Source organism: Aspergillus costaricaensis, assembly GCF_003184835.1.
Source record: "Aspergillus costaricaensis CBS 115574 unplaced genomic scaffold BO79scaffold_3, whole genome shotgun sequence".
Classification (NCBI taxonomy): Eukaryota; Fungi; Ascomycota; class Eurotiomycetes; order Eurotiales; family Aspergillaceae; genus Aspergillus; species Aspergillus costaricensis.
Genome location: NW_020291803.1, coordinates 1,278,519 through 1,299,340, shown reverse-complemented (window position 1 = coordinate 1,299,340; position 20,822 = coordinate 1,278,519). Strand labels below are relative to the sequence as shown.

Sequence of the window (20,822 nt, the reverse complement as noted above, 5' to 3'; positions counted from 1 at the left end):
GATTCATCGACCATCCTGCAGAGGCAGGACCCGCGGTTTCCCCCCGCCGGGCCCGGGTTGGTTCCGGTCTGATGGCCCACGGTATCTGGAGTGGTCGCCGTCAGGCTAGCAGCCTATCCACGGGCCCGGTTACATACGGTTTCTTAATGTACTTTGGTTCTCTTGGACAGCTTCTCTTGGATTATTGTCTTCCCTGTTTCACCCCTGCTGTTCATAATCATTCCCCGTTTATCTTGTGATAGATCCCTACTACTGTGTGTGTACATACTTCTTTTTGGAACCTCATCCACCGTTGGACATGGAGGCTGTTGGTTTAGGTGTCAGGATGGAATTGGAAAAGTTTTTGTAATTTAGTCAAAGAAATCGTTTGGAATTGGGCAATCATATTATCTTATTTAGATCTCAAATTATGATCTCGTAACAATGCAGCTCATCTGGTGGTGGCGTCGCGGTCATGTGCGCGCTGGGCTCTCTTACTGTGGGCTGGAATCCTGCACTCCCCCGTCATCATCTCCATCTCGAGATTCATCACATTCCCTATAATACTACCTGTTTCATCAACGGATGACCTCATTTATTGAAAGACTATCTAGCTTTCCCTTTGAACCTGGAAGTACGTTGACAGCTCTGTCCTTGGGGTTTCTGGTCAGGCTAACTGGTGTTGCTTACCTCGGCACAGCATCTCTGCGTCAGACAGGCATCGATCAAGCCATCCGATTCCCCCACAGGAAAATTGCACCCCGACAATCCCTCTGAATGGAGGAAAAACCCGGCCTGGTTTCCCCACAGACTAGTTCCACCCCACATTGGCTGACACCTCCGCCGGACTTGTGCAGCGCAAGCTTGAATCTACAATGGTTTTGGTCCCTGGGTGTACTCCACCCCGAACCCTGTCCCGGTCTCATTAAGTTGGCACTATCGGCACCGTTTAATCATTGGTTCTTTGGCCTCCATGTCCTCTTGAACGAACGGTAGCCTAGTACTATTCAAATTAACGAGTATTATGAGTTCGCTTGGCAGTCGTTGATTTCATCACAGAGCCAGTTGTGGATAGTGTCATTCGGAGTTACGCTTACGCTTTCAAGAGAGACTTTCGGAATTAAACCAGGGCTCATGGGTTCTACGCCACTAATTTAGCTAAATGGCGGGGCCTGGAGTCATGGGAGACGAGATGTTAAACGTTTTTCCTCAGTTGAAGGCGGGCTATAAATTGGACCTCCTGGCCCGGAGTGTCAAAAATGGGTAATCCTTACAGGCACGCATTCCTTATCCTCCATCAGGTCAGTTCAAGGAGCAGCCATGACGCGGATAACCAAGTTATGCGCTCTTTTACTCTCCAGTACAGGTCTTCTGGCCGCTGCCCAGAACCAGACGGAAACTGGATGGCCGCTTTACGATGACGGTCTGACCACAGACATCCAGTGGGATCATTACAGTTTCAAGGTCCATGGTGAGAGGATATTCGTCTTCTCTGGTGAATTCCATTACTGGCGCATCCCAGTACCTGGTCTATGGAGGGATATCCTTGAGAAGATCAAAGCTGCAGGCTTTACGACTTTTTCAATCTACTCGAGCTGGGCGTGGCATGCCCCGAATAATCAAACGGTCGACTTCTCCACCGGTGCCCGCGACATCACACCAATCTTCGAACTCGCAAAGGAGCTTGGGATGTATATTATCGTCCGCCCGGGTCCCTACATAAATGCAGAAGCCAGTGCGGGGGGCTTTCCTCTGTGGCTGACGACTGGCGACTATGGAACGTTGCGCAACAACGATTCACGATACACAGAAGCATGGAAGCCATACTTTGAGAAGATGACCGAGATCACCAGTCGCTACCAGGTTACGAATGGCCAAAATACGTTCTGCTACCAAATCGAGAACGAGTATGGCGATCAATGGCTCAGTGATCCCAGCGAGAGGGTTCCTAACGAGACAGCCATCGCCTACATGGAGCTTCTTGAAAGCAGCGCTCGTGAAAACGGTATTCTTGTGCCATTTACTGCAAATGATCCCAATATGAATGCCATGGCTTGGAGTCGCGACTGGTCCAACGCTGGAGGCAATGTCGATGTCGTGGGCTTGGACTCCTATCCTTCGGTAAGTGGTTGGTCGCGATTGAAACTTGACTTAACTGACTTTCCAAGTGCTGGACTTGCGATGTCAGCCAGTGTACATCCACCAATGGCGAGTATGTAGCCTACCAGGTTGTAGAATACTATGACTATTTCCTCGACTTTTCGCCGACAATGCCGTCGTTCATGCCTGAGTTCCAGGGCGGCTCATACAACCCCTGGGCTGGGCCCGAGGGTGGCTGCGGCGACGATACCGGAGTGGACTTTGTCAATTTATTCTACCGGTGGAACATCGCCCAGAGAGTCACAGCCATGAGTCTTTACATGTTGTATGGAGGAACGAACTGGGGAGCAATTGCTGCACCTGTCACAGCCACCAGCTACGACTATTCCTCCCCTATTTCTGAGGACCGCTCCATCTCGTCCAAGTACTATGAGACTAAGCTGCTCTCATTGTTTACGCGCAGTGCACGAGATCTGACAATGACCGACCTCATCGGTAACGGAACGCAATACACCAACAACACTGCTGTCAAAGCATACGAACTGCGGAACCCTACAACCAACGCTGGATTCTACGTCACGCTTCACGAGGACTCAACTGTCGGCACAAACGAGGCGTTCAGCCTGCGCGTCAACACATCCGCAGGCAACCTCATCGTTCCCAGACTTGGAGGCTCAATCCGTCTCGATGGCCATCAGTCTAAGATTATTGTTACCGATTTCACCTTCGGGTCGGAGACCCTTCTGTATTCTACTGCGGAAGTCCTCACTTACGCCGTTTTGGACAAGAAGCCCACCCTCGTCCTTTGGGTTCCGACAGGCGAGTCTGGAGAATTCGCAGTGAGGGGCGCAAAATCCGGGTCTGTTGTGTCAAAGTGTCAAGACTGCTCAGCGATCAACTTCCACCAACAAGGAGGTAACCTTGTCGTCGGATTTACTCAGGCCCAGGGAATGAGTGTCGTTCAGATCGACAACGACATTCGGGTGATCCTACTAGACAGGACCGCAGCATACGAGTTCTGGGCCCCTGCTCTAACAGAGGACCCTCTTGTTCCGGAGGACGAAGCGGGTAAGAAAACAAAACAGACTCCTTGATATCCAGAGCAACGATCTAACCCACGAGTAGTTCTCATCCAAGGCCCATATCTTGTTCGCTCCGCTAGTCTGGAGAAATCAACTCTTGCAATCAAGGGCGACTCCATCAACGAAACAGCTGTGGAAATCTTCGCGCCTAAGGATGTCAAAACCGTCACATGGAACGGCAAGCAACTAAAGACATCCAAGTCCTCCTACGGTAGCCTCAAGGCCACTATCGCTGCGCCTGTATCTATTCAACTGCCAGCTTTCACTTCCTGGAAAGTCAACGACAGCCTGCCGGAGCGACTTCCGACATACGATGCCTCCGGTCCGGCGTGGGTTGGTCAGTACATTCGTCACTTCAACTCCTTCACCCGATACTAACCTCTATCCCAGATGCAAACCACATGACAACCGCCAACCCCAGCAAACCCGCCACACTGCCCGTCCTCTACGCTGACGAATACGGTACGTCTACCCTCTTCCTCTATACCTAACAAACTAACCTAATATACTTCCACCCTAGGCTTCCACAACGGCGTCCGTCTCTGGCGCGGCTACTTCAACGGCACCGCCAGCGGAGTCTTCTTGAACGTCCAAGGAGGCAGCGCATTGTAAGCCCTTCCTTCCCCTTTCTCCCTCCACCTACAAACAACCACCCCCATCTAACAAAAAACCAGCGGTTTCTCCGCCTACCTAAACGGCCACTTCCTAGGCTCCTACCTGGGCAACGCCTCCATCGAACAAGCCAACCAAACCTTCGTCTTCCCAACCAACATCACCCACCAAGCCACCCAAAACACCCTCCTAATAATCCACGACGACACCGGCCACGACGAAACCACCGGCGCCCTCAACCCACGCGGCATCCTCGAAGCACGCCTCCTCCCCTCCTCCACCGACAACACCACTTCCCCCGAATTCACCCACTGGCGCCTCGCCGGCACCGCCGGCGGCGAATCCAACCTCGACCCGGTCCGCGGGGCCTGGAACGAAGACGGGCTCTACGCAGAGCGCGTCGGATGGCATCTGCCCGGGTTCGACGACAGCACCTGGCCCAGTGTATCATCATCATCATCATCATCAAGTCTATCCTTCACAGGCGCAACAGTGAAATTCTTCCGCGCCACCATCCCATTGAACATCCCACGAGGCCTAGACGTCTCCATCTCATTCGTACTGGGCACACCAGACAACGCACCGAATGCGTACCGCGCGCAGTTATTCGTGAACGGATACCAATACGGACGGTTTAATCCGTATATTGGCAACCAGGTGGTGTTCCCGGTTCCCGTGGGGGTGTTGGATTATAGTGGGGAGAATACGATTGGGGTTGCGGTGTGGGCGCAGACGGAGGATGGGGCGGAGATTACGGTCGATTGGAAGGTGAATTATGTGGCGGATAGTTCGTTGGATGTGGCTGGGTTGGAGACTGCGGGGTTGAGACCGGGGTGGAGTGTGGAGAGGTTGAAGTTTGCTTGAGCGATGTAGAGAGAGAGAGAGAGGTTTAGTGTGGTGTAGGTAGAAAAAGGGGTTATTGAGGTTTTTGTTGTGTGTTGTTTTAGTTCAATTTCATGATTTGTATCATATTGTGTCTTTATTTTCATGTAAGCTTTGGAGTTTAGATCGAGGGGTCTTGAGGGTTCTGGTGGGATATGGGAAAGGTGTTTGGGGTTCCTGGTATGTCGTAGTTCAAATCACATTTAGTTTTCAGATCATGTCTTTATTCAAGTAGTCTTGGGCTGATTGAGGGGTTTTGAGAGTTTCTGGTAATAAGATAATAGGTCTTAATTGATGTATTTGGGGGTATGTCGTAGTTAAAATCACATTTTGTATTCAGATCATGTCTTCATTCAATACCCAATAATAAATAGGTAAAATAACACATCATAATGCATCATGCATCGTGCATACTCGTCATGATACTAGCCAGCCAACTAGATGACCCAAAATCTGATAGAAATGCTGTGTGCAAATATTTACCAAAACCATAACCATAACCCGCTCGGGGTATATAAAGCAGCCCATAACAATCCGAAGTCGTAACAAAACAATCTAATTCTAAACCAAGAAACGGAAGCCCCTGGAGCTGGCTTGGCCAGGGACACCTCCGCCATCGCCCAGGCCCTCGCCCCGATCGAGCTTCTTGTTCAGCCGGACGAGGATGAAGCGGAGGGCAGTTGCGGACAGAATGGCCACGAAGGCGGTGACACAGTTGACGGTCATGGCAGTGACTAGTATTACAGTTAGTGTCTTGATTTCATAGGATAGTAAATCGGTTGACGGTACTTACCGAATCGTGGCGCATCACTGTCCGGGTACATGTAACTGGCATAGATACTACTGGCATTACTGACGCAGTTGATACCTGCCAGAGCTGCGGCACGCTTCGACGCCGGACGAGGGAGAGTGCTGGAGATCCAACCCAGGGCTACCACGTAGCCGGTGTACAGGGATGGGACCATCAGCATCATCGAGACATAGCGGGGAGCGATGCTGGTGGTGGTGGCAGCAAGGATGAAAGCCGCGACGGAGATGTATAGGGGAAGGGTGATGTGGAAGTAGCGCTCGCCAGTGCGATCGGCATGCCAGGCATTGGCAAAGGCACAGATGACAGCCAGAACGTATGGGGGAGCGGTGAGCAGAAGCGTCTCGATGTTGCCGTAGTTGAGGGTCTTGACGACGGTGGGGAAGAAGTTTGTGACTGAGGCGGAAGAGACAATGCACAAGATGAGCAGCATCTACGTGTGTAAGCTGGGTGAATGGCAGTGTCTCTCTAAATGGGCACTTACAAGAATCCAGGTCTTGATATCGGTAAAGGCCAATTGCACACCGTGGAGGAAGGTTTGTTGTTCACTATCCACCCAGTCGTCCTCACCAATGTCTTCCTCCAGCCGCCAAGCGGCAAGCTGCTTCTCTTCTTCGCTGAGCCAGCTGGTGGTTCTGGGGAAGTTGGGCAGAATGAAGATGGAGATGGCGGCAACAACGATGGTGATTGCACCCTCGATGATGAAAAGCCAGCGCCTGTTGCTCTCAAGTCAGCGATTTGCACGTCTTATGTCTTTATTTTGGAACTAACCAAGCACGAAGACCCATCTTGTAGTCCATGTTCTCAGTGATACCAGCGGCAATAAGTCCAGAGAAGGCTCCTGAAATCAGGGAACCCGAGTAGAGAGCTGCAGTGCGGAAGCCGAGTTCCTTGCGAGTGTACCAGGCACTCAGGAAGTAAAGACAGCCAGGCTGGAAGGGAGAATAGAAGTCAGTAAGGCGCTCTGAAATATATTATTTCCGTCTAGGCAGACGTACGAAGTAAGCAGCTTCAACGAAACCGAGGAAGAAGCGAACTACAACCAAGCCGGCATAGTTCTGAGCTCCCGCCGTGCACGTAGAGATAATACCCCATAGCATCATAGCACCCGGAAGGTAGAGGGCAGGCTTTCCGAACTTGTTCAGGAGCAAATTGGAGGGAACTGGTACTGTTAGTATTTGCTACTCTGCCAATAGAGGTCTGCACCTACTTTGCATCAACAGATAACCCACGAACAGGATACTGACACAGGTCTGGTATTCCACGCCCTGCAAGTTCAAGTCGGTGACGAGACCAGCGAGTTTGGCAGCAGCCTGGTAGCGACCAGAATAGTGAGCACAGGATTGCGTATAGCGACAAATTCAAGCATGCCACTTACAATATTATTCCGGTCCAGATAGTTAAGGATGTACATGATGATGATCATGGGCAGAAGACGCAGGTCAATCTTGCGGACCAGGGCCTTCTCGGCTCTCTCACGCTCCTCGGGAGAGAGACTGGCCACATAGGCCGGGGCCTCTTTCTTGGGGTTGGGTTTGTCGGCATTGGCCACCCCATCGGTCACGATCTCGACGTTGTCGACATGGCTCTTGTCGAAGTCCCGTTCGACATCATGAGAAGTTCTGGGGGACATGATTGTCTCCGATGGTCTGACACTGGCCTTCTATGAGGCAACAGGAAGGAAACAAAGACAATGACAACGTGAGAAGAAAAACAAAATCGATCAACAGGAGAGGGAGGTGGAAACGGTTCAAGTAAGGGGAGGGCAAGGGGATCAAGAGATAGGAAAGATTAGGAAGAGGAGAGGGAGAAAGGGAGGAGGAGTAGAGTAAACCACGGGACCATGGTGCCAGCTGCAGTCGGGACCAGGGGACCTTTTTGATGTGGTCAGAGAGTAGAGAACCGAGCGATGACGACCCGACGAGGTTCCCGAAGGATGGGGAGACAGACGGGGAAGAGAAGCCGCAATGGCAATGGGGATCGGGAATGAAGACATGGTAGAAGACTAGAAACAGCCAACCCCGCCAATGGGGAAGACGGAAGCGGGGAGAGAGTCTGGAGATGAGATCAGGATCATTAGGGGAAACCGTCGGGACTGGTGGGATGCCATTTGTGGAGAGGGCCGACTGGCGTGGGGGTGAAATAAGAAGAAGAAGATGATGATGATGATGATGATGTTGTTGCTGTAGTATGGAGTAGACAGAGAGAGAGAGAGAGAGAGAGAGAGAGAGGGAAGAGAACTAAGAGCGTGGGAGGCCATCAGCAGTATTCCGTGGGGGTTCCCGAGCGAGGGTCCTCTTCCTGCTCTCCACTTTTCTCTTTCTCTTCACTCCACAAGACACACCTCTACATCTCTTCTTCATCTAAATTCCCCGAGAAAAGAAAAGATACATTTATCCATCGGGTAAGATCTAATTCCTACTCTTTGCAAACAAATGAATTCTCTTCAATTTTAACTCAAAACGTCTACCTTTTTATTTTGAGTAACAAGAAAAACTGCAAGGCACATACAGTCATCCACAACCATCCCGCAATCCTCAACCCCAGACCGATCCAATTCCCCGAGAAAAACTTAAACCAACTTGGTCGGTGCCAAGGAACACCGGCCCGAAAAAAAAACAAAAAAAGCTCGCTCTTACGGTGTCGACCCCAGGCGGAAGATCCCTACCCTCTCAACCCCGGCTCTGGCTTCAACCGGTCTTTTCCCAAAGGATCAATCATCAATCATGTACTCCGTACTTCCTGATGGATGGATGCAACTCCACCACGGTGGATATTAATTGGTCATACGGGAATACCACTACCACCACCCCCTCTTTCCCCTTCCTTCACGCACGAGAGTCACCGCTGGTTTGATTGATCATCAGGTCAGTCAGCAAAAAAACATCTTCGTCATCAATGGTAGGTTGAAGAGTTTACCGGCGGATGGACCCGACATTCAACAAGAGAGAGGAGAAGAGGCCATGGCCATCGGGAAAGAGGGATTACTTCCTTGCTGGCTTAGCGACACGGGCATATATCGCACATGCCGGCTAGATCATCTATTCGGCCCCCCGTCTGCTCCCCCGCCCCCGAAGGAGGAAAATAATGGAGAAAATTCATTCTCAACGCCACCTACACACACGGAAAGAGAGATCAGGCCATGAAAGTAAGCAGTAGCCAGCCTGTCCATGGTTCATGAAAGTAACTACCCGGTTGGAACAACCAAGCAGTACCTTACTTCGTAATGTACCTGATCCATCCACCATCCATCCATCGGGATCCCATAACAAGTCTATCTACTACTAGCAGCCGAGTCTACATCCATCTACTTTTCACCCGAATACCTACTACTCCTCCCATATCCAACCCATCGAAACCGAATAGCTACTATACTACTCCGCACATAATCACCTCTTCAAAACTAAGATTCCACCCGAATAGCCAAGCAAAGTACCACCCAACTAAGCAGGCAAGGTATAATCCCCAGGTCCACCCCTCGGCAAAATCCTCGATTTGCCAAGAATGTGTTTTCCCCCTAACTAACTAACCTGAACCCCGGCAACAACATGTGGCAGCTGATGCCGCAGAGACTTTTCTTTTTCCTTTTCCTTTTTCTGTCTTCTTTTTTTCAGTTTTTTCTTTTCTTTCCTTCTTCCCGATTATTCATTCTCGTCTCATTGGCTTTTATTTACCCTCGGGATCTCTCGCGTGGTACTATCGGGATCGGGGCCGGGTTTTGCATGTTCATCCACTCATACGCTTTCCATTGTAGATGAAAGCGTGGGGGTTAGTTAGTTAATTAGTTACCTACCCTTCATTCCTTCCTTCTCTTGCCTGGAGGCCTTATTTATTTATTTACTTAGTGGCTGTCGCTGTCATCTCCTTCTGGTTTTACTTTTTTCTTTCTTTCTTTCTTTCTTTCTTCCTTTTACTTCATTCTTTGAATAAGCAATACGGTGGCTATGGTCTGAAGCAGAATTACACTGTCTGCCTCCATCCCTCTCCCTATGTTTGACAGAGCCAGATCATAATGGAATTGTTCAGAAGCTCGAGGGCTACGCGGTTTCGAATTCATCGGGATACACTTCTACGACCTACGACCGATGTCTGCTGACTTGCCAGACAACCACCCTCAAAACTAGAATCCAGCTATATGTAATCCCAAGGAAGCATTGCGTAAGATAGGGCGGAGAAGAAGAAAATTGCATTGATATTGCCAGTCAATGCTTGGATGATGGATGATGATGATGATGATGCTGCGAGACATTCACTTGTGTACCGGTCTCAGAAAGCTGTACACGGACAACACGTCGATAAAAAGGATCGATGCTTGCAGGAAATAGAAAACAGCAAAAGAACGTTTCACAATGAACACTATGAGACAATGTGCAAAGAGATGCTGCCCAATTTTCACGCTCGCAGAACAAAACGAGACTTCAAAGAGACGGTGTGGCTTGCATGCAATGATCGGCCAGGAATCGGGGCTCGAGGGAGAAAGGAAGACGATTAAAGAGGAAGCGAAAAGCACGAGCTGTGACAGGCCGCCGAGGGAGAAAGGAAGCGCAAAAAGTAAATCGGTGCCCAAATCCTGGGTGCGACGTAGATCGAAGCCAAATGATCCGGAACCGGGTCATAGGCGATGCCTCCCTTAGCCGATCCACTATTCTTCATTTGCTGTAGTAGAATCCCCATAAATCTCCATGCGCAGAATAACGAAAGAACACGACACAAGACCAAGACCTGAATGTTGCTGTCGCCATAACTCCCAGAACGCATAGCAAAAAAAAAAAAACACAACAAAGGGGCGACCCGGTCACGTCCATACACTCGACGGACAATTAGACACCGAGTCAGCATGGGACTGAAGACGGAAACCAAAAGACTCTCTAGCGAAAAGGAAACAGGTCTAGAAGCCACCAAGGCTCAATACCATGCCGTTGATAGATCCAACACTCCTCCTAAGGGTAAATAACACAAGACACGCAATAAGAACGCCATTCGAAATGCAGCGGCTCAGAGAAAGTGAGTATAGATTTTTGACGTCTCGTGGACCTCCATCTCCTGCGGCATAGTTAGCACTCGATCGACTTCACTTAGAAAGGGGGCGATTAGGGACGAGTTCCTTACCATTTTGAAATTGTTCAGCTCCTCCTTGATTTGTTGGGCAAGAAGGGGAGTCAACCGGTTGCACGTGGCGATGTCACCACGTCGATCGTACTCCCCACTCGGCCATGTCTCGTGGAACTGGATCCGGGGACTGAACACCAGACTTTTCGGCATCACAGCTTGTGGGGTAATAGGCGCGCTCTTTGATTCAGAGGTCTGGAACCGCCCTTCTGAGAGGTAATCATCCTCGCCAGCAATTTTAACCGCGTCGGTTCGCCGATTGCCTGACCGAGTCTGGTCTTCAGGAGTGCTGGGAACGCTAGAATGCGGCGAGTCATTGCCGTTCATGTTTTCAGACGATTTGAGCACATATGTCTGGTTAGCCGGGTCCGAGTAGGTCTCTATATGGGACGTTAGTACGAGACATATCACAAGTAAGGATCATATCATGGTAACCCAGACGTACTCTTCAGTATGCCCTTCCTCACAGCTGCCAGAACCTCCGCTCGCTCCCTGTCTCCTCCGACAATGCTTTTACGCGACTTGTCCAGGGCACCATCTTCATGGGTCACGGCGTTCGCTGCATCGGTTTCCACCTTAGAGAACAACGAGTTACCAAGAGAATGGTCTTGCGAGTCTGAGGTGACGGCTGTGCTTTTCCTCTCCGCTTCAATGTTGACCACGGACAGCTGGGGTGCCATGGGCTCAATCATTACACCATCGGTCGAAGATGTGCTCACCACCGATTTCGGGCGGAAAAGCCCCACCAATGATCGCGTCGATCGTTTCATTCCCTTGCCCATCTTGCGTAGCATAATAGAGGCGGAGGAGGCTGTCGATGAAACGGAAAGGTTGTCGGTGGAGCTGTTGAATATACGACCTTGGTGATGTGAGGAGTAAATGCTCTCGCCCAGGCCGCTCGCTTCCTGTTGTTCGGCTATGGCCGCCTGTTCTGGACCCAGTTCCTCTTGCAGCAATTCCCTGCGAGCCCTCTCCGCAGCCATCGCTTCCCTTTTGTTTTGCGAGGAAGCTTTGAGGAGCTCTGATGCGCTACCGAACGAAAAGGCCCTCCTCAGCCTGGATTTCCCTGGTCGCTTAGGGTCGCCCTTTGTTATTTCGGCAAGACGCTGGGAAGCGAGACTCTCCGTGGGAGCAGGGTTTGGCGTTGTGGAAGGCTGGGATGCTTTGGGGGTCGGGGGCTTAGAGTCAACCTCGACCGGCTGAGACAGCGGTGAGGGTTTGTTCGGTCGCTTGCTGTCATCGGTCTTGGGACCGCTCTTACTGGAGGATGATGCAGATTCGCTGTGTCCTGCATCACGTACAGATGAAGTCGAAGAATGGGCGGACGGAATGCTTCCCTGGACTTCTTTATGAGACTGTGCCGATCGGGGCCGCGTGCTCTGATCGAAGTAGTCATGGCCACCTGCTGTCGGCGTCGGCGATGATGTGGGCAAGTGTAGCTGCATATTGATGAGACCAGCGTTATCAATGTTTCCCCAGCTCCGGCGCCTATACCTCTTGGCTAACTCTGTCTGAGGCTTATCTGCGCGCGTAGTATCATCAGCACTGGGCACGCGGACATGCCCAATGCGGCGGGGGGCATCCAGAGACACACCCGCAAGGCTGGGAGTACTCATGTGGAGGGCACTGTCGTCTGTGGCTAACGTTGCAGAACGTGCAGGTGCCGGTCCGTTAGGCTGCGTGGAAGCGGGCTGGGTGCCCGCAGCATTTTCCGGTCGCCGGTTTCCACGACGATAGCGGTCGGGGGACGGACGGGCCACAGTTGGTGAGGATATGTTCATGAAATTCGAAGAGGAAGGTGAAGGAAGGTTAACTGTGGAGAGCGGGCGCAAGGGAGCATCGGTACGTATTTGTCTGGTCGGAATCGCCGAGTCGTCTTTCGACATGTAGGAATGGACGGAGGAATTGGAAGAAGTGGATACAGAACCAGCTGCAGGATGGGCGAAACGCGAGTTGACTCCGACGTTGGCGGGACTTGCAGGTCCCTGAGGCACCGAAGGGGCTGAAGATGTGCGATGCTCTGGCCTCAGATGAGGGGACAGTGACTGACGGGCTTGCATGTTGGTTGAATTCGAGGGGCTTGGGGTGCTGGTGAAGGCGTAGGGGGCCACGACCTGGTGGCCCACTCTGTAGTTTCCCGAACTGCCGTTGTTGTTATAGGGGTTCCAGGACATCGTCGAGTTCCGCGGATTTTGTTGTTGCCCGGGTTGCGAGGAAGTTGTGAAGGTGCCCGAAGAAGAGGATGGTCGGGTTTGAAGCACAGAAACCGTGCCACTTTGCTGGGGGATTGTCTGTACCAACGCAGCCATGGTGTTCTCCTCCACTACCCGGAACGAAATAACATCCGACGCGTAGCTGACAGCGTCTCCGGGGAGAGATGTGTCGACAGGTAAGCTCGTCGACTGTCCGCAGCGCCCAATCTAAATGAACCAAGCCTAACGTCGATCAAGTCTGGAGGAGAGGTAACAAGGGTAGAAAAAGGAGACAGATTGTAAGAAGGCAACAGGGGGAAAGTCTGTACTACACACAGTTGTCAGTTCAGGATTGCACAAGAACAAGCCGGTTCAAAGGCTAGTTGAACTCTCGAGGACCGATGTTTCTCCAACGCGAATGTGGTTGCCGTTTCGAAAGGGGGGTGTGCAAAGGCAAGCGGCGGAATGGGGTCGTACCTGTTTCGCAGGAAATATGTCCCCACCGAATTATACTGATACAACAATTAAGGAAAAGTGTTCTGTCGATGTAAAAAACGAATGCTGACGAGGACAAAAGAAACGAAAGGCTCGGGATCAGGCGATCGAAGAGGGAGGAGAGCTGGCGACGAGGTACGACGTGCGGAACACAAGGCTCCAGGGATGGCAGAAGCTGTCTAGAGCGGTCGAGCCATGTACAAGAAAAGAAAAGAGAAGAGGAAAAAAGCAGAGCTAACAAACAATGTTGAATAGAGACAAGAAGGGAACAATGCCAAAAACAAATAGGAGATCGAGAAGGAAACGATAACCAGATCCTAGGCACCTTGTCTTCTGAATCAAGCAGAAGACGGGCCGCTCAGGGGGGGAGGGGAGGAGGGAGGGATGGTGAGAGCCGGGAAGGATGGGAAAAGAAAAGCAGAGAGGATGGGTCGGGAAAGGGAAAAAAAGGGAAGAAGAGCAAGAGGGGCTGAAGGTGTGGGAGGGAGTAGAAGGGGAAAGGGAATAGAATAGGGAGGAGGGAAAGATAATGGGGGAGAGTTGAGAGAGAGAGAGGGGAGGGAATGATGGGATGCTGCGACTACAACTTTCTCACACACTCTCTCTTTCGCTCTCAACTTTAGGGGAGACCGACTGACTTGACAGGCGGAGACAAGCGGACGGGATTTTCCAGAGAACGCGAGAAGGAACGCCAGGCACACACCCTCCCGAACCGTGCCCTGTATTTCCTTTTTACTTTTTGATTCTTTGGTTAGTATTTCTTGATTTATTACTTTTCTTTTTAATTTTTCTTATTCTTTTTTCTTCTTTCCTTCGTAAGTCACTTTTTGTTCAATCCAGTGATTATCCTTAAAAATCGTCCATGTGTATTTAGTTCTTTTTCTATTTTGTTCGCCTTTCTCACGTTCGCTTTCTTGTTCAATCTAAGTTCGTTGAACCGACAAGGAGCAGAAAAAGTAAAGAGGTCAATTTGGGGGGGCCGCCCGATTAAAAATCCACGAGGGGAAACCCGATGGAAGTGTATTGTATGGACGTAGTATGCAACGTACGCATAAGGAAAGAAAATCTTTTGAAGACTCTGATCTGATCTCAAAAAGCTCACATCCAAGTAGGGGTGAGGTATTCTACGATGACTCTTATTGCAGCTGCGAGTCATACCAGAAAATACAAGGAGAACTCGCCATAATCATATCTTCCATCATACTATTATTATTATTATTATGAGTATTTCTTGAAAGACAAGGAATGAGGGGGATTATGGTAAACGAGCATTCTTGCTCGGTTCGAGAGGGTGACCCTCCCTTCACTTATCGTATCATCGAAGCTAATATTATCAGGTAGATTAAATGTTCGAACGTCTCCTGAATCTCTTTCCACTCTTTCTTTTCTCTTTTTCTCCCCTTCTGCATCAGTCAACCACTCTGATTCGACCAGCTAGGCGGGTGAGACTAAGACACCTTTGGGGCTGTACGGTAAGTCCGGTTCCATATTGGTAACTGGTACTAAAGTTAGGCTGGGAAACTAGCGGGTTGTAGTTCTGCGGCCGTTGTTGCCATTCGGTAACCATCGTACCGCACATACGATTCGTCCCCAATAATACCTCCATATTACGTTAGGAGCGGGTCAACCATTCCCCCCCCTACAATGGCCAAACCCGGCTCCATCCTTGCGAGGTAATCGAAGGCGACGCTACTTGAGAACTTGGATAAACGATGTGCGGGTCTGGCTGACTGAAGATGTCTTTGCATTCGCCTCATCGGCCCATCTTCCCTCGTTTGATAGGAGATGTTCGTTGTGGGGGATTTGGCCCTCCGACACGGAGAGTACGTAGTAGTAAAAAAAGTAGCTGGACCTCCTCCTACTTACATTACCAGATCTCTGTAATGGTTGGTATCAGTGATTAACTGCCGAGTACGCGCAATAAGTAGTAGAGAACTAGAGAGCCGCCTCCTTATCTCTTTTCTTTTTTTTTTTCTTTCTTTCTTTCTTTTTTATTTTTTACTTTTTTGGGAGTTCGGTGCAGTGCTTTCTTCAGATCTTTGGTGTGCGGCAGAAATCGATAATTGATACCAGAAAGTATTAATTACTGAAGAACAACAGAACGTGCTGAATGCATAAGACCATAATCAACTGGAACCAATTAGTACTGTCTAGTAACCTGAATAGTCCAATCGGACGAGCAAATTGGAAGCTGATTTGCGACCACACGCCTGCTAAATTTCTTAGCTGTCACGCCATGACTACCAAATGGAGTCTGCCTCCAAGGAACTGAACCCAAGCACGGAAGCTCGGAGAAACAGCCTGGAGAGAGCTAGTAACTAGTAGCACTTAGCTAACACTATACCACTGTACTACTGACTAGTTACTTTGGTATTATTTGACTACTTAAGTAGTAGTAACAGTCACTAGGTAACTAACATTGGTACCTCGGCCGCTGGCACCACGGATGACTAGACGATCGCGTTTGCAAATAATACCGATTAATGTCATTATTATTATCCTTCTTATCCAAGGATAACGCGATGCCAAGACTGCAACAACAACAAAAAGGTTGCCAAGTTGATTCTACCAAACTCCAGTCTCTTCTCGAGTCTCCTGATGAAACGAGTCAAGATTTTCGACGATTATCCTGCAATGATCTTAGCCAGGATTATCGCCCACCCCAGATTCTTTTCCCAACGCACAAAGCATGACGAAACATTGAGGGGGATTTGCCAATCCCCAATTTCGGAACCCTACCTAGACTAATAGTCTCTATGGACCGTGTATGGAGTACATGTATCAGACTAATGATTTAATCTTTTATTTTCCTACATTACCAGTGACAGGAAAACTCTCCTGGTCATGTCCCGACTCAGGGAATGCTGATCTCTAACCAACCAGTGGAAGCCTCCCGTGAGGGATTCCGCGGTTCAGATTGTTCCACCAAGAGTAACCTAATCGATAGCCACGGTCCGTGTTCCCCCTCAATGCCGGGAAGTTGAAGTGACCGGTATCCACGGAGTTTTGTCGCAGCCTCCAACACAACACACTCTCACACTCCCGGTTGTGTACCATGGGAAGGTTCAGACTCCCGAATCAATGGATGAGAACCTTATTCACTCTCTTACTACGGTTGTGTACATGATGTCAGCGATGATACTCGAGACTGATAACGCATCTTCTCATCCCTGAGACCGATTCAGAATCCATCTACAGCAGTGCGGAGGATATGTTGTGCTGGATCCTCAAACCCTATGGCCACCTGTTTGTCAGCTACAAGCTATAGCCAAGAAAGAATGCGTGTGTCCCAGTTGGGTGCACGGGGAGAGCGCAATAGACTTGAATTGGATCTGAGTGATCTGAGATGCCGGGTCAATTGCAAACGAGACTGATGTACAGTCAATCTTCAGATTAGAATTTGGACTATTGATGCAGTGCAATGCAATGCCCAGTATTTGACATACCAGTTTGCTTCCAGTGACACGGTTTGCGGTTTCTCCCCGCTTTGAAGATATATCATCATGATGATGGATCTTGGTGATTGTGCTTACTACTGAAGATTACTGAAACAACACGACGGATGATTCACCTGGTCAAGCAACGGTGCCCGTTAGCACATAAAAAGAGGAAGTGAAAAGCTCTCTTCTACTATACTTCTCACTAGTACTACAGAATATTGACGCCGCAGGTCGGTAAGTATGCGCTATATTCTTCGGGGGGTTCTGGAATCGGTCAATGCACTCGAATCCTAGTTGCATATATTTCGGCAGTGCCTACCCTCCAAAACACCACGACAATCGCGGGCTTAGCGTACTTATACTTTGTATATAATCAATAAGCATGCAAGCTGAAACTATGAAAATTTTCTACACGTAAAGATGGCGAAGCGAGGAGAGCGCAAAAGATTCAATAGCTTAGCCACAAGGGATCCCATCCGCCGTATTCCAAGCTACTGGCGACTGTCGGTGAGCAACCCTGCCTGACTGGTCTCACTCAGAGAGTGACCGCCTACATACAGTTTCCATTAGGTTGGGTCAATGTCTGATCGCACGTGTTGGGTGTGTAAGCTACGGCCCAAAACCACACAGGCCCAAATGGTTATCTAGATGGACGGATGATGAGGACGGTACATCAAGCCGGCTGATAAGTCGCGGGCGCGGTTTGACTCGGTGGTGGTGCATGCGGAGATTGTACTTAGCGGAAAGGCCCACCATTACTAAGTACTAAGGCACAAATTGTCATCCACATTCCGCCCCTTCGCTACCAGCTTGTCAAGATCATCTACAATTTCCTGTCTGACTGTTTCAAAAACAAAAAGGCAACTGCCATCGCTTGACTGGCATTGATTTTCAACGGTCGTCGCGAGAAAGACGGGGCCTGAGCTGCAAGTTTCCCAGGAAGTGGATATATCCTCCATCTATCGTCTATCCCCGGTTTAGTGCCATTGCAGATCCCCTGTAAGGAGTTCCCGCGTGATCGACAAGCAACGTCGCCATCTCAACATCTTATTCGGGGCTTTGCCTTCCAACCGCGTCACTTCCATGCTAACTTGACAGACGGGCTCCGGCGGGCGCATATCATCTCCTATCCTGCAGTCTAAATCATGGTTGGCGTACCAGTGTACGGGAGGAGTTGCTTCTAGTAACATCCATTCTTCCATTTTGCAGAGGCGAAGGAAGAGGGAACGTTCTGCCGTAATCAGATCAGTTCGTTAATTCACAATAGTAGTAGTATGTTCCGATTCCGCAGTTGGCAAGCACGGGCGATTCTCATTCGCGTGGTTTCCCTTCCACTGCATAAACCATGGATCCTGGGCCAAGTTTGAATTTGACGAGTCAGCGAGTCAGGAAGCATCAATTTCAGCTCCTCTTCTCAATGCAATTTCTCCAGGATCCACTATCGCAGAGTACTCCGTACCTCGGCGAGAAAAAGATACTTAAAGTGGGAAGGCAATTTTGAGAAATTATGCATTGACTCGATAGCATGTTGCCTGAATGCTCATCGAATTGCAAAGTACGAAAAGAAAAAAAAAAGTGGAAATCTTTGGGTCCGAATTATACACACTACTATACATTAACCAGACGAACATCATACGGTGCGGAGAGTGTCCTCCGTAGCATCGGACGTCAACCGCGGTTCCACCGTTCTAACCCGACTATCATTCAGTCGGAACGAGGTTCATACGAATGCCGAACTTTCGAAAGCTGGGTCATATACTGTGCCGTTATGCTACTAACACTGATAGTACTATAGTTGTTTGTTATCCCTGGATGCTGGAATGCTTATCCGAACATCCGAGCAAAGGCCGAAAGGAACGCATGTCATAGACCCATCATGATGCCACCAATTAATTAGCTAATGATAATAGAATACAAACTTGTTAAGGGATTGCAATGGCTGGCCTGAACGCCATCGAACCGACCGACCAACCTACGCGGGGTGCCTGACCATTGGTTTGCCTAATGCTTATTTGCACCACTCCGTCCCATGTCAACGGCTGTCAGTTACCCCAAGCGGCGTCATGGTCGACCGTTGTGTTAAATCAGTGGCGCATTTAACTAGCTCACGTTGACGTGTATCTCAATAGCGGGGACAGCAAAAATGCGGAGTTGAGAGATCCAGGTCCAAAAAGCCAGATATCCTGACAAGGTTCCTGCCATTGGATGGCCCAACCGCACGGTCCTCTCTAATATATAGCCCAGGAGCCTTGAAACCTGGGGAGTAACCTGGCACGGACATTTTTGTAGCTACGACGCAAACGGAGTGGTAGATGCTGACTCCTCCATGGAGATGATGGACGAGCTTCCTACCAACGGATTCTTTCTTGATGACTGCAGTGGTTGAGTGTCTGCAAGACATTAGCTATAAGACCCAACATACTCACCTAGGTGAGACGTTGAACCATCTGATTCACCAAATAAACACTCTCTATTACGCTATTGGTGGCTATGGGCCAATTGCTAGGGACTATCAACCTAGCACGAGCAAAGCGCGCTTGAATGTTCCAATCCCGCCTCAAACGGCGAATCCCTTATATCCGGGGAAACCAAAGTGTGGAGTACATACAGTAGTAAGTCACTAGTGGGCAGCACCGAAGCAACCGTCTAGTAGTCTACTGTAGTCTAGCCATGCCATGGATCCCTCGCACGCAAACATGTCAGGTGGCCTTTACACCTAGACTGCTAGTATTACAGAGTAGTACTCCATAGTATCAAGCTAGTCAGGAATAGTAAGAGTTCATCATTGCGGACATGGCTCCTTCGGACAGTCATCGGTCGGAAACGGCGCCTCATTCTCAACCCAGATCTTCCTTCCCCTGGTGTTATCTTGGGGTTCAGACATCGTACTTTTAGGCAGAAACTAGGAGCAATTACTCCGGACTCCGTACTTCACCAGCTTACCCTCTTTGGGTCCGGTCGCAACCATCCAGGGGCTAGATAATATAGTATTGTAGTATCGCTACACCTATATGACTACTAACTAGTGAGACGGTAGTAACTAGTCAGCCTGGGCTTTATATCCGAACCTCCTCAAAAAGGTAGGAACCGACCAAGCCAATCAATCTCCCTCGTCCCCCTTGAGACCTCCAGCTAAATCCCGCATTATCATTCGGGCGCATACTAAGTACTTACCGGCTTATCACCAAATGGCGCCCCTCAAAAAGAACAACAAAGTAGAGAGTCAAAAATGAAGGCAAGGGATAAAGAACCACCATAACAATTATCCCTCACCAGGATAGACGATAAGATCCATGATTGGTCACAGGAAAATGAAATTTCCCGGCCCGCCCGCCATTTTGGTTTCTGCGGCCGAGATTGAGATCCCCTTCTCCTTCCTATAACTAGAGAAATTAATTTATTTGTTTATAGAAATGGTAGGGCCTTAATGCCTGAACTTCCCATTCTTCACTAGTACCGCTAGTTGATCGAGCTAAGCAGGACACATCACTCTGCATTTAAGTGTCGACCTACTGCATGTTCTCGCAAGCATTGTAACCGGGATATACCTGAAACACCGAGTGACCCTCTGATCTGTCCTGGCATAATAAGCCGTTTAACGATACATTGTGTTTGTTTTTTTGTTTTTACCTGCAAGCTGCACGGTAGGGGGGGATAAAGAGAAATACTACCTTGAAAGGGGGGACATCGGTACAGGGTACTCCGCACTAACTTGTCTGGTCGCTTTCGTTGTTGATATTGTTGTTGTTCCTTCTGCTTGGTGCCCGTGGGTTATGATTTCTACTACTACTACTGGTTCTGATGTGGTTCGTGTGCCTGTGCCAGGAACGGTCATCTGACTGGATGTCGTATCTCCCTCACTACCACCATCATTTACTACCACCACCACCAAGAACTAAGACATTGCCAGCAGTGAGACCTTCCCGCCAAGTATGATGTTCCGTCTGTTACCCCGATCGGAAGTTCCTTAACCATTCAATTCTATCCATCATTAGTCACTAAAAGAGAACCAGTGGAGCACCCAAGAACTCGTACAGTAAGAAGTGTACGAGAGAGACAGAAAAAAAAGAAAAGAAAGCGAGAACGAAAAAGAAATAAGTGGTGTAACTGCGGCAACATGATT

At 49.5% G+C, this 20,822-nt stretch overlaps 5 protein-coding genes across 5 annotated transcripts; 2 read left to right on the top strand and 3 right to left on the bottom strand.

Annotated features, from left to right (window-relative positions):
- Nucleotides 1–1,299: 1,299 nt before the first annotated feature.
- On the top strand, nucleotides 1,300–4,709 carry BO79DRAFT_187789 (glycoside hydrolase family 35 protein; the record flags this gene model as incomplete). The annotated part of the gene is made up of 6 exons (XM_025680558.1): nucleotides 1,300–2,100; nucleotides 2,148–3,147; nucleotides 3,205–3,498; nucleotides 3,552–3,623; nucleotides 3,682–3,769; nucleotides 3,836–4,709. The coding sequence occupies 6 exons, from the start codon at nucleotides 1,300–1,302 to the stop codon at nucleotides 4,635–4,637; spliced, it is 3,057 nt and encodes a 1,018-aa protein (XP_025544157.1). The 3' UTR covers nucleotides 4,638–4,709.
- A 235-nt stretch (nucleotides 4,710–4,944) lies between these two features.
- BO79DRAFT_166036 (putative MFS transporter) lies at nucleotides 4,945–7,529 on the bottom strand. The gene is made up of 7 exons (XM_025679288.1): nucleotides 6,842–7,529; nucleotides 6,674–6,776; nucleotides 6,462–6,625; nucleotides 6,235–6,395; nucleotides 5,948–6,179; nucleotides 5,449–5,896; nucleotides 4,945–5,389 (listed from the first exon to the last, which is right to left on the bottom strand). The coding sequence occupies exons 1-7, from the start codon at nucleotides 7,094–7,096 to the stop codon at nucleotides 5,217–5,219; spliced, it is 1,536 nt and encodes a 511-aa protein (XP_025544156.1). The 5' UTR covers nucleotides 7,097–7,529; the 3' UTR covers nucleotides 4,945–5,216.
- A 979-nt stretch (nucleotides 7,530–8,508) lies between these two features.
- Nucleotides 8,509–9,092, top strand: BO79DRAFT_45179 (uncharacterized protein). Its single transcript, XM_025689270.1, has 2 exons — nucleotides 8,509–8,611; nucleotides 8,676–9,092. The coding sequence occupies exons 1-2, from the start codon at nucleotides 8,551–8,553 to the stop codon at nucleotides 8,990–8,992; spliced, it is 378 nt and encodes a 125-aa protein (XP_025544155.1). The 5' UTR covers nucleotides 8,509–8,550; the 3' UTR covers nucleotides 8,993–9,092.
- Nucleotides 9,093–10,458: 1,366 nt separating this feature from the next.
- BO79DRAFT_251007 (uncharacterized protein) lies at nucleotides 10,459–12,881 on the bottom strand (the record flags this gene model as incomplete). Its single annotated transcript, XM_025685844.1, has 3 exons — nucleotides 10,459–10,506; nucleotides 10,573–10,952; nucleotides 11,018–12,881. The coding sequence occupies 3 exons, from the start codon at nucleotides 12,879–12,881 to the stop codon at nucleotides 10,459–10,461; spliced, it is 2,292 nt and encodes a 763-aa protein (XP_025544154.1).
- Nucleotides 12,882–14,667: 1,786 nt separating this feature from the next.
- BO79DRAFT_224813 (uncharacterized protein) lies at nucleotides 14,668–16,316 on the bottom strand (the record flags this gene model as incomplete). The annotated part of the gene is made up of 8 exons (XM_025683697.1): nucleotides 14,668–14,859; nucleotides 14,914–14,999; nucleotides 15,131–15,135; nucleotides 15,407–15,499; nucleotides 15,529–15,560; nucleotides 16,079–16,097; nucleotides 16,136–16,224; nucleotides 16,290–16,316. 8 exons carry the CDS (start codon nucleotides 16,314–16,316, stop codon nucleotides 14,668–14,670), a joined length of 543 nt encoding a protein of 180 aa, XP_025544153.1.
- Between the last annotated feature and the right edge of the window lie 4,506 nt (nucleotides 16,317–20,822).

Coding starts and splice junctions, on each gene's coding strand:
- BO79DRAFT_166036 (XM_025679288.1), bottom strand. CDS start 7,096: ATGTCCCCCAGAACTTCTCATGATGTCGAACGGGACTTCGACAAGAGC. Junction 6,777..6,841: donor ATCTGGACCGGAATAATATT/GTAAGTGGCATG, acceptor GGTCGCTACCAG/GCTGCTGCCAAACTCGCTGG. Junction 6,396..6,461: donor TCGTTGAAGCTGCTTACTTC/GTACGTCTGCCT, acceptor TCTCCCTTCCAG/CCTGGCTGTCTTTACTTCCT.
- BO79DRAFT_45179 (XM_025689270.1), top strand. CDS start 8,551: ATGGAGAAAATTCATTCTCAACGCCACCTACACACACGGAAAGAGAGA. Junction 8,612..8,675: donor AGAGAGATCAGGCCATGAAA/GTAAGCAGTAGC, acceptor ACAACCAAGCAG/TACCTTACTTCGTAATGTAC.